The sequence below is a fragment of the Cynoglossus semilaevis genome, chromosome 17 (assembly GCF_000523025.1).
Source record: "Cynoglossus semilaevis isolate Cse_v1.0 chromosome 17, Cse_v1.0, whole genome shotgun sequence".
In the NCBI taxonomy this organism is placed as follows: domain Eukaryota; kingdom Metazoa; phylum Chordata; class Actinopteri; order Pleuronectiformes; family Cynoglossidae; genus Cynoglossus; species Cynoglossus semilaevis.
Genome location: NC_024323.1, coordinates 10322543 through 10335042, shown reverse-complemented (window position 1 = coordinate 10335042; position 12500 = coordinate 10322543). Strand labels below are relative to the sequence as shown.

The 12500-nt window shown below is 39.6% G+C and overlaps 1 protein-coding gene across 1 annotated transcript in view; it reads left to right on the top strand.

The window, feature by feature from the left end:
* c1ql1l2 (complement component 1, q subcomponent-like 1-like 2) overlaps positions 1-12494 on the top strand; it is a 21026-nt gene extending 8532 nt beyond the window's left edge. Inside the window, exon 2 of the mRNA XM_008330020.3 lies at positions 11367-12494. Within this exon, the coding sequence (XP_008328242.1) occupies positions 11367-11546 (180 nt within the window). The 3' untranslated portion in view covers positions 11547-12494. The remainder of the gene's footprint in view (positions 1-11366) is intronic.
* Positions 12495-12500: the final 6 nt, after the last annotated feature.

Sequence of the window (12500 nt, the reverse complement as noted above, 5' to 3'; positions counted from 1 at the left end):
TGTGTAGCAAATATGATGCAAATAGTTAAATAGGAAGAAAAAAAGTTTCTCACCCAAAATTGCAGTATTATCTGCGTAAAATAGTGTATATCGACTACAGTTTGCCCTAAATTGGTTCACTCCAACAGTTTGCCAAAGTGCGCCTTAGCCTTTAGATAAAATGCTAACATTTAACGACAGCACAGCTACAGTGAACTTTTGAAAAAAACAAATCATTATTTTTATAATGCCACTAAAAATACAAAAGGGCAAAAGACAAACTCCTCAGTGAACTTTTGTGAACGTCGCCGCCCAAAACTGCGCATCTCCAAATTTCCAGTCGTCCCTCAAACACCTTCACAGCCGTACTGAGACCTGAGTCGTGAGCGAACTCGCCGCTCGGATTAAGCAGCTCATGAAATACTGCAAGAGTCCCTCAAGCGCTCAGAAAATAACGGTCCAAAATAGCTCGTGGATCGTCTCTGGTGGGCCAGCTGACTCAAGGATGCTGCTGTGTTGACTCACAAGCCTTCTTCATTATAATGAGGGCCACCTGAGAGTCAGACAAGTGGCCCCCGGCCCTCTTATGCAAACACTTGTGTCTCCCTGCGCCCCTGACCTGTAGCTTCTCACTGAAAACTTCTCCAGTCTGCAGCCAAACCTGCAATTATCCTCTCCCTCCTCTGCGAGTCGGTGGCTTCAAATGACTCACAGCCTGCCGCATCGCTGAGTGTGTTTAACTTCCCCTTTAATAGCAGTGTGAATAAGATATCAACGTTCACACTGAAGGGAGCGCAGGAACGGGATACTGTCTGAATAATGCATGTCACTGACATGTTGTCAGTTGGCCTCGTCAGAAACCCACTTTGCCTCGGTTTGGAGGATTGTTTTTTTTTTTTTCTAAGCCAGAGAAAGGGAACTCTAAAACGCCTCAGGGTTACAGTGTGGGAAAAGAGAGAGACACATTATTACATTTAAAGACTTAAATAGTGCTGGGAGTAGTGGTACTCTTTTTGGTGATTGGTGCTTTGCTGCCAGAAGCGGACTGACTGTGAACACTTTAATACACATTGATGGGGTTTTTTGAGTTCGAGGCTAAAAAAGGAGGTGGCAGCTCCGGGGTCAAAGATGGATTGTCGGATAAAAGCTGATGCCGATGTTTTTTTGTTTTTTTTAACGCACAGTTTCCCCTGTGAAGTATCAATCCAATTCCCTTAACATCCCCACATGGCTGGAAATAAAAGGAGTGTGAGACCTGGCAAATTGATTGTACGAGTAGATCATAACTGGTGTCAACATCAGAGACGTCCAAAAACTTTTTTTTTTCCCCTCAGGGTTCAGACTCAGTTCTGTAAACGTGCTGGAACAATTACGGTTTTAATTCTGATGAATCCTGTTTTAACTGGCGTGAATCGCGACTAATCGTGATTAGTTGCAATTAATCGTGATTATTTGGTATCATGGTTAATTGAAATTTCTGGAACAGAAAGACAATTACGGCAGGTACTGAAGATGTTTATGGTTCGCCCCAGTTTTCATTCGTGACTTACTCTAATTTTAGCATTGTTAATATGAAAAGACGAAATGTAAAATTATAACTCAACACCTCGAGAGCTACAGTCGCTACAGTCCACTTGTGTCAGTCAGCTGGTTGGTCGTAGACTTACCCAGTGTTGTGATGGTGTCTCAGTCGCTCCGTTGCTTGTGCAAATAATAACTTAGACCAGCGATGAGGCGTATTATTGGATATATACGTCATTCTGCCTTCGCTTTCAAATCTGTATCTGATTAATGTGACAAGTTAGTTGATGCTGGTTCTTTGACTGCCATATTATTTAACACAATTTCTTGGTCATTGATAGTCGAGTTGATATAAAATTTTGAATCTATATATTTTAAATATATATGCATATATGTGTACATATATGCCTATATGGATGTATATATTTATATATATATTTGACTGTTAACTGTTTCCATTCTGACGTTCTGTCATGCCACTATATCCATTCATGTGTATCCCAGAGGTCAGGGGTCAATCCCAATGGTACCATGGACACTGTGTCCCACCCCCTGCTGACATGCGTGATAAATAAAGGCACCGGTGTCTGACACCTTCCTCACCTCCAGCATTAATCTGAGCTGTTCCGTTAGCACCGCCTTGTGCAGGAAAGTCATTCCACCTTAAAGGAGAACGGGCAGGTACAAAGTGGGCAGCTGGTGGACTCAAGTCAGACGGCCTCTTGTTTAACAGATGGCAAATCTCCTGTTAACACTTCGCTCCTCTTATCATGTTCCCTCCGCCGAGTGAACCCATAACACGTGTAAAAGGAGCCGCCAGGACTGGAATCTGCAACTCTTGCAGCCTGTCGTACTTCCCTGTCCTGGTTATTTTAGCATTATTAGCATTATTTTTAGCCGCCCGTGCACACTGTTTTGAATATGCTGCTTTTAAAAATGGATCACACGCACTCACACTTTTCTTTTTTGAGAGTTCCTGAAACACCATTTAACCATTGTTAAATGGCCTGAACGAAGCCGTTCCTCTGTCTGGGTTGGTCGATTTTGTTCAGGTGCAGCCCAATATTTTATGAATCACGTGGAACTGATAACACAAGTCCCATAAGATTCTAACGTTGCCCATGTGGATTTGTTTCTTCTTAAAGGCACATTCAGGTGAGATTAAATTAAGTGTAGTTTTATGTAAATATTATCCCTCTACAAAAAGTCATCAGGTTCCAGAAATGACTTTTTTTGCATGTTCAAATGTCAGAAAACATGAGGACCATTTTAAAGATATTAAACTGAATTTAAAGAGCAAGTAAATATAATAAATTATATATATTTTTTATTTTAAGCAGCTCAGTGTTTCTTGAGTTTTTGTTTGTTTTTTTTTGGTTGTAACCTATAATTTTATTTTTATTGAAGTTTCTCACAAAATATACGTTTTATTTTTTATTGAAGTTTCTCACAAAATATAAAAAAATGTAAAAAAAATTGTTGTATGGATAATAAAGAGTAATTATCTGTTTATTATCTATAATTGAATCAAATACATTAAAAATGTATGCCATGTATTAAATCCCCCTCAGTACCAGATAGACGATAACAAACAAAGAACCCCTCATTTTCCGGAACGTTCTATTTGAATGCTGATGTGAGAATCTGATTTTCTCCAGCAGTTAATTATGGTTATATAATTAACTACAGTTTATTTTTTTGCAACACGCAGCTTCTTGGATTCATTTTCTACGTATCTGTGGACCAAACTTGACGTGGCGGTTTAAATGCCCTGACTGCAGCCGGGCCGCTGTGGGATTACAAAAGACATGCACACTGTATTAGTTCTATTAAATTATAGCATATTAGCTCACAGTTAGTCAGAAACGCTGCTGCTGCTCGAGACAGGGTAGGCACACCACTTCAGTTTCGGCCTCACTCCACTGCCTTCTTGGCCCCCTCAGGATTCAATTCTGCACTTAATTTCTTGTTTTAGGTTTTTAATTGGGTAGCGATCTCTCTGTTTCTCTGAGTTTTTAAAAATTTAAACTTTGCTCAAAGCCTTGAGCTCGTCCTTTCGGATGGTCTCTGAAATTCACATTAGCGGCGAAAAGTTGCAATACAATCTGAAACCTGTAGTGGTGTAATTCTAGGGTCACATTTTATTAAGCAGCAACAGGGGAAGGAAATAACATATAAACTTTTTGCCGATATCCGATATTGTCCAAATACTTAATTTCCAATTCCGATATCAACCATTACCGATATCAGCCTGGTAATATGTACAAACCACTGTATGAGTCTGCATACGATCCCCTGATTATTAAAATAGATTAATTGAATGAGCTGCAATGCTGCCATCTAGTGACTTTCACTTTCATATACAGCGGTTTTTCCCCAAAAGTATTTTTAGGGCACACATCGTTTGGCAAAACCCAGGGCATTGCGTTATCAGGTTTTCATTATCGACGTAAAAACACGATAACGATTCTTACTGATATTACATCATTATACTAATATCAGGGATGTCCGATTATATCGGCCGACTGAAAATATCAGACATCCCTAGCAAAAATATTCTTTTAAAGTTATCGTTTGTTTGTTCTCCTGCGTGAGTTCTCTCCTGGTTCTACTTCGTTGTTTACTGTGGGCTGACCACAGATATGAATGGGTGAATGTTTATTGTCGCTCCAGCTCCCACTGAGTGACCCTGAAAAGGATCAAGCTGTAGAAAATGAATGGATATGGAAGTGTGTGTGTGTGTGTGTTTGTTTGTCTGTAGCGTAGCTACTGTGTGTATGGCGGACGTTGATGGAGGCTTAATAGCAGCGGCCTAAGCTATTGTTTAGCATGCAGTCCACGGCAGTAATGTTCAAACACAATTAGACAGCGGCCCACTTTTATTTAAAGAGGACCGATAGACTCGTCAAATCAAAATGGAGGATCAACGTCAAGTCAACAAATCCCTGTCGGAGGAGCCGTGGGACACGTCCTTGTCAGAGTGACAAAGCCTCTTGTAAGATCACTGTCCCAGAGAGACTTTACAGGCTCCTCCAGTGCCAGATGCCACACATAAAGCTCAACTCTGTCACTATTTCCATAAACAGAGTTTTTTTTTCTAATGCTTTATAATGAAAGCAGTCCAGCCAAGCGTACAGAAACGCAGCTGCCAAGGAAAACAGATTCAGAACTGCCTTTCAATAGATTTTAATTGAAACTGTTCAGTGTAAGAAAAGTCCCAAAAGGCTGTGTCTTCGACATCATTATTGAAAACCATCAACATTCATAGTTTGCAGTAAAAAAAGAAACAAACAAGTTAGGAGAAATCCAACTTCCATGCGCGTGTGATATATTAAGCGAGTTTCCCCGCGTCTCGTCTCGGAACGTTGTTCAATCAAAAGAATCACGTTGACGAAGAGACGGAGGCGAACACGCATGGGCGGCCAGGAAGGCAACAACGCCCTGACACCTCATTTAATATCACTGGCGCCTGCGCTTACCGCCTCATGCTTTGTTTGTCTTGTCAAACGTGCTCTACATATTCGGAGTCAAGGTCACGCACTGCCAGTTGGCTGTTTGTCCTGCTCATCCCCTCACAGCACATCTGCTGTATCCCGCATTTGAACCCGTGTCTCATATGCCTAACAAGCTCTCCATGTGCAAGACAAACAATAACAGGGGAAAAAAAAAAAACAGGCCAAAACTAATCTCAATAGGAGCTGTTTGATTTTTATTTACGCTGATATTCACGTGTCTCATCAGTGACAACAAACAATCAGCCAGACAGAGGAAATCAGACTGAGAAGAAAACAAAACCTTTCAGAATAAAAACAAACAAAAATAAACTTAATAATATCACCGTGCAAAAAGAATAATATTATTATGTTAAATAAACACATGCAGATTCAGAAGTCGATATAATTAACGCCTGTAGGAGCAGAGGCCGACCGAGGGAAAACAAATGATATAAAAAAAAGCCAACTGGCTAAAAAGATACGACGGGGACTATTTTTGAACAGGTTCTTGACAAGAAATAGACCGAAAGAGAAGACCAACAGTTCATTATTAAGTTTACTCTTCAGTGGGAATATACAGTGCTGAAAAAAAACTGTCCGAGCTGAACAAATGTAATAATGAGTGAATGAAAAAAACTGTCCGTTAATAATTGTCCAAGCTGAACAAATGTAATAATGAGTGAATAGTGAATTGACGTAAGAAAATACATTCGAAAAGTTGATCTTTTTTTTACATACCATGTTGTCTATGGGTTTCACAAAGGGTCCCTAGCCATAAGCTAATGCTGTTTGGGGATAGATAGATAGATGGATGTGCAACAGTGCTATGCATTAGTTACCTAAAAGCCCACAGAACAAACAGAGTACTGGAGCTGACTGTAAAGGTTGAGGTTGTGTCACATTTCAGTGCTTTTGTACGAAGAGACCAGACTTCTAATACAGGATTTTTCTACACTGAAAAAAAAAAAGAGAAATTGATTTGATGAATCCTTTTAGCAAAAAAAAAAAGTCCCGGCTCAACTTTGAGCTTCAATGTCATGTCAAGGACATGCCAAACAGTAATTTTACAAATCTGTCCACAATGTTAAAGTACAACAAAAACAGTGACAGTGTCCTGACAAAATTTGAAGTAGGCGTGATGGATCTTCCACGCTGAACAATCGCTCTTGCACGGCCAAACCCTGTCACAATATTACCAAAAACTGCCACTAGTTCAAATCTTTCACTTGTGTTGACAGTCGACCTGATACACCCGCCTACCACAACTGATGATCACGGGGCAACTAATTTTTCAGGCTGACTTTTTAGGTTGCCTTTCCCAGATGTATGTAAGACAAACACAATCTGGAAATCACTATTATAGTTCAGAATTGTGTGCAAGGTATTAAAAGTTTTTAATTAAAAAAAAAAGCAGAAAATATTGCATTTCATTCAGCTAGATAAGACTCAAACAATGATACTGAATTTGGTTCTCAAAGGAGGGGGCGCGTGCCCACTCAGGTACCTGGAGCTGTTATAAGTGGGCGAATTGAGACAAGTTACATTCAATGTACAGGCGGTCCTCAGTTTACGACGTACGTACATATGTTGGATTGTGCTGCATTTGCTATCTTTCTTTTTTTTTAGGAACTTTTTGCCGTTCATTATGGCTCCCAGGCGTAAGTCAGACTCTTCTCTAGATTATGATGTCACCCTGAATGCCCTGAATCAAACAATGCTCTAAAGCTAACTTTAGGATAAGCGCTTTGCACCCTGCACGACGTGACTCCCGTCATTCCAAAAACCAAAATATGAACGTCCCTCTTGTAGAGTCTTTAATTTATCTCCTTAACCAACGAGGAGGATTATAATCTAAGCTTCAGTACATATTCACCGCAGCGTCTGCTGGTTCTGTGTGAGCACCTGTCGGGGCAAATATTTTGTCAAAGTTTTATTAATATCCCAAGTGACAAATCCTCCGTACGCCACTCCCAACACCAACCAAGAAGCAGCAACCTTCTAATAAAGATGGTGTTGACTTTGCACACCGGGGCACATCGTCTCATATTAATATGCAATGGACACAGGCAGCTGAGAATCAGAACAGGAGGTTTTGTTTGCACATCAATATGAGCCGCGCTAGATTTAATCAGTAGGATAAACAACCAAAAAAAAAAAAAGAAAAAAAGTACATTATTGCATATACGTACGATTCCCTCTTCACCTTAAAGCCACGCTCCAGATTCTTATTAATTTCAAAAAGCGTATAGAAGTCAATTCCCACCAACACGACTGCTGCTGCACACGCCGTGACTTAAAGACCTTGGGAAACCTGTTGTGAAGTCTTTCTCTGAAATCTGAACAAATGTGAGCGACGTGCCTGGTTAAAACGTCTCTAATTGTTGACTCAATTCAAACACTCTGGTTTTCAAATCACTGACAACAAAGATGTTGAGAAAACCGTTTTAAGTAGAGCCGACCTTGCTTCTCTTTACTTCTCCTCTGCATAATACTTGAATTGTGTCTGAAGCACAAAAGAGTTCATTTATGTGTTTTGTTTTTAAACTCTGAAGACTGCCACGGAACTCGGTAACATGTTGATCTGGACGCATAAAACACAGTAAAGCTGGCTGAGGTAATCAAAACGACAAATAAACCCCAGGGCATTATGGGAGTCAGGCGACCTCTGAGCTGGCGCTAGCTTTTTACAGATCTTTAAACTTGTACTCCATTAAAAACCTGTTTTACCACAGTTTATATCATGGTACTGATGGTGTGTCCTGTCGTTTTTGGAAAATATTAGCCAGCTAGATTTACATCTTGCAACTCAAAAAAAGTACACAATAGCTGCAGTCCCAATCCTAGCTTAATCTTGTTCCACTCTGGTCACATGATTTTTCCACAAAGCGAGAAAACACCTGTTGACTGAGTTAAAAAAATATCATTTAAAAATTCTGGGTTTTATTGACATTATTTCAGCTGTAGAGTTGTAACGATCTCCGTGGTTTCTGGAGAGTGTCATGTCCAAGGAGACTTTTCAGCCGGACTTTCATTTACCTGACTGTAAAGTTGTTGTTGTGTAATCCAGTGTTAGAGAGCAGAAATCCTTCAGCATCTGTCTGTCTAAAGTCCAACAGGTTCAGTAACTGAGCACTTTAAATGCTTTTACACCAGGAAAGCTTGCGTTTCACGTCAGGACCCGAGCTCCCACCAAGTGTGGATCTGTGTTTTTGTTGCGATGTCAAAGAGGAAAGAAGGACACGGGCAAGATTGTCTTCATCTGTACAAGAAAATAATAAAAAACCTTTTATTTATGAAAATGTGTAATTGTGAAGTATAAACATTGTGTCAAAATTGTGACCAATATCTGGCCTTAAAAACAGTACATTTATCTTTTAGTTTTATTCTAAACCTTTGCACGCCTCTGCACGTCTCCCACATGTACAAGTTCAACAGTAAGATAGCTAAAGAATCAGCAAAGAAAAGGAGGAGGAGATAGGAGTGTAGCTACAATATAATGAAGAACATTTTCTAAACCTTCACTGCTGCTAATACGAAGAAATGTATCTCTGTTTTGTCCAAGTTTGTCCTCTGTTTGTCTTATTTAAACAACAACCAAAGACTTGATTTAAAGCTAAGCCAAAGCAGGGACCCGACAGGGCCGGGAGGAAAGGCCTGAATCACACATAGCTTATTGATTTTGAATTAGACCAAAGTGCTTAATTGTTCTTATTTAACCAGGGCTTGTAGGACTGGAGCTTAATGCCGTCTTTATCTTAAAAGTAAACGTTGACTCGTCCTCTCAGACCTAGTTTGGTTGTCTCCTGCTGTGAATTCAGTCAACAAAGGATGCTAGCTAGTTTTATAGGTTAACTACCTCAACTGCTGCTGTAGCGTTATGGTGACTGTGGTTTTTTTATGTGTTATGTTTTTATTTAAACTGAATTCATTCATTCATTTGATGGATGTATTAATTTCCTTTTTATTAACTTAGTTGAAAGAAGTCTTTCCTTAAGCGATCGGGGGCTATCAGTGAGCTACAACATGGCTAACTGACCTTAACCGTTTGCTAAAAATAGATGTTTTTTGTTTGTTTGTTTGCTTTATTTGCTGTCACCATGGCTGGTGAAGACTTAAGGTTAGGTTGGTTCGGGAAAATTCTAAGCAACTCTTTTGAACTTACCTCTGCCTAGAGTTCGGCTGTTGCTACAGCTAATCAACAAACAATGCAATGGGCGCACGAAAACGTGCACCTGTTGCATTTTTTTATATCACTTAGTATTGACTGAGATTACGATCATCAAAAAAAAAGTGTGTCATTGTGACATCATATTGAACTGATAGATTCATGTCACATGACCACTGACCAGAAGAGAGCAGTGACGTGATGTGATCAAGTCCACTAGACATCTTTGTCCCTTAATAGAACCAATTCAAACAGTGTTTCCCAAAACTTTTTTTCTGGGCACCAATAATTTAGAAGCCACAACCATTCACGACCTAAGTCAATAGACATTATTCATGATGTGAGACGACCCCACCTGTGACCCACCTGAGGGACACGAGCCAGTCTTTGAGAAACATTGAATAACTACTTAGGTTACATTGTGTAAAAAATAATGTAATTTCTTATCACTGACATGTTACAAAAAATACATATTACAGTTGACCAGTATTTGTCATGTGTGTTTTTGAATATATTAACATATTTATATTGGTATCGGCATCAAAATAAAAAGCCAAAAAAAGTCATCAGTACAGTGTAATAGTGTAGTGTACAGTCTTTCTGCTGTGTGTTCCAAAACAGAAACAAACCAAACAGTGACACCAGCTGAAACATGAACTGGTTTCCTGCTGGATTCCTAACTTATCCTGTGGTTTCATTTATGCTCATCTGGCAAAAAGTATCCTGTGGTTTCATTTATGCTCACCTGGCAAAACGAAAAAAAAAAGACATTTATGCAACTTCACAGACAACATTTCAAGGTTATTCTCTCTGATACTTTACCACTGTATCACTCTATCTCTCTGCTCCCCTTCACACACACACACACACTTCAAAATGGATCTATTGTTTCATTTGGCATTGTGGCTTCTGTTTCCTCCCCAGAGAGAGGAAAAAGAAAGAGAGGTCTTAATTAGTCCAGACAGGTTATTTAGAATCTGTTCCAAATGTCCTACAGCCAGAATGGCAAACACACACACACACACACACACACACACACACACAGGGAATGGCCCAGGCCAGACGTACCAAGTGTGATTATCTCCTTTTTAGTCATAAAACCTCTACTTTGTTTGTCTCATCGTCTTGATATATGATAGATGGTTCATCTAAATCCCTATTCAGCCAGTCTCTCCTCTTTTTTTTTTAAGTGAGGTGAGCCACCAGAGTCAGATCATTCTCTAACTTTCCTAAACTTCCTCTTTCTGCGGACCTTTTGTTCCGCGGCTGAACGTTTGGCCTTCTGTGAAAAAGACCTACGGTGAGATTGAAACCATAAATCTGCTTGACAGAAAAAGGCCCGGGGTTTGAGTGACCCTCTGGTCGCTCGTGTAGCTTTAATATCAACATGAAGAACTATATGTGCCATTGGTGCGCCCGCAGTCATTTATTTCACGAGAAAAACTTCGTGAGGAGATAATCCCAAACTGAGGTTTCATTTGGGGAATTACTTGACTGATTTGTCAGAACTGAAGAGGTTTTTTTTTATTTTTTTTTTATTTTTTTAGAGTTGGTTTTGTTTGTACCTTTTATTTTTATATACATTTTTTTTTTTTACAATATATATATATAGTTTGACTAAGGCGCGTAGAACCACAGATAGCTGTACTTGAATTGCTAAAATACTTGAAAATGAAGAAATATATATTTGATATATATTTATATATATTATTTAATATTATACATTTATATATTTTTAAAAAATATATATGGTTTTACTAAGGCGCAGATAGCAGATTGCTAAAACACTCAAAAATGCAGATATATATACTTTATATATGTGTGTATATATATATATATATTTATACAGATATATAATTTTATTTTTATTTTATTTTAATTGCTTATGATCTACCAGTACTTTCTTTTCAATCTACTGGTTGATGAAGATCTACTTATTGTCATCCATGGTGTAGACAAATGGCTAAAACATACAAGCTAACCGAACTTTAGACTAGCAGCAGCTGCAATTTGACAAAAGGGCTAACTGTTAACGAGTTAAGAGCTAAATGTTAACTGGAAAAGCTGCAAATTTAGACAAACATTTTTTTCATGACCCTATAAACACGTACAGGGAACACGAATACGTCATTATCATTCCTGTAGTAACACACTGTCAACAAACAAATCTGTCCATTACATGTTTGTCCTCTCTCTTTTGCCCTCAGGTCCGTGCCAGCGCCATCGCCCAAGACGCGGACCAGAACTACGACTACGCCTCCAACAGCGTCATCCTCCACCTGGACGCAGGTGATGAGGTTTATATCAAACTGGACGGAGGCAAAGCCCACGGAGGCAACAACAACAAGTACAGCACATTCTCTGGCTTCATCCTCTACGCTGACTGAGAACAGACAGACACACAGACGGACAGACAGAGACAGTCAGACGGACAGAAAGGGTTTGACAGGAGTGATACAACGAGAAGGCAAGAGGGTGTGTGTGTGTGTGTGTGTGTGTGTTAACAGCTGGAATCCTTTCTAGTTTTTTCTAATTCTCTCCATCATCACGGACACCTCCGCTTCGTATCCATCAGCCAAGACACCCAGACTCTGCAGCCGAGTCTGGATCCAAATGTTCCTGAGGGCGCACAGAGAGGGGGCCGTTTGGTCAGGGAGCGTGGGCGGAGTGGGATGGGTTAAGGAAGTGGGCTGTCTTTTTTCTGCAACATAATGCTGACATGTCAGGAAACCCGCGCTTTCGGTGTCCCTACTCCTCAGCACCTTCATCATTGCACAGAAATATCAGCGAGAAAAATAAGCGAAAAAAAAAAAAACCCTGCAAATGTGGACGATCTCGCCTCTTCTCTCCAGCGGTGGTCGCCACTCTCAGCTCAGTGGACTCGACTGACTGTATCTTGTAGCGTTGTTCCGTGTAACTCTCCTTAGATTGTGCTCTTATTTTATGGACATGCATAATAACCCACACCAATGAGATTTACAGAAAAGAAAAAAAAAGAAATATATTTGTCTTGTGTGATGATATCCTGTTTGACAGAGAATAAATTTGTGAGACATAACTTGTGCGCAACTCAGAGATCTTTGAACTCGAGAATAAATGTAAGTCTCCATCACTGACTATTACAAGGGAATTATATAGAAAATATATACACATATATAATGTTTATATGGAGAAAAACACCATATCTTACACTGTATCTTCTGATATATCTAAAACTGAAGCCAATCTCCCCATAAAGTACCTCATACAAAACAGCGTTGTGAAAGTCATCTGTTAAATGTCTATGGTTTGAATCACGCAGATGCCAATGAACCCATGGGAAGAAACTGATCTGAGATCAG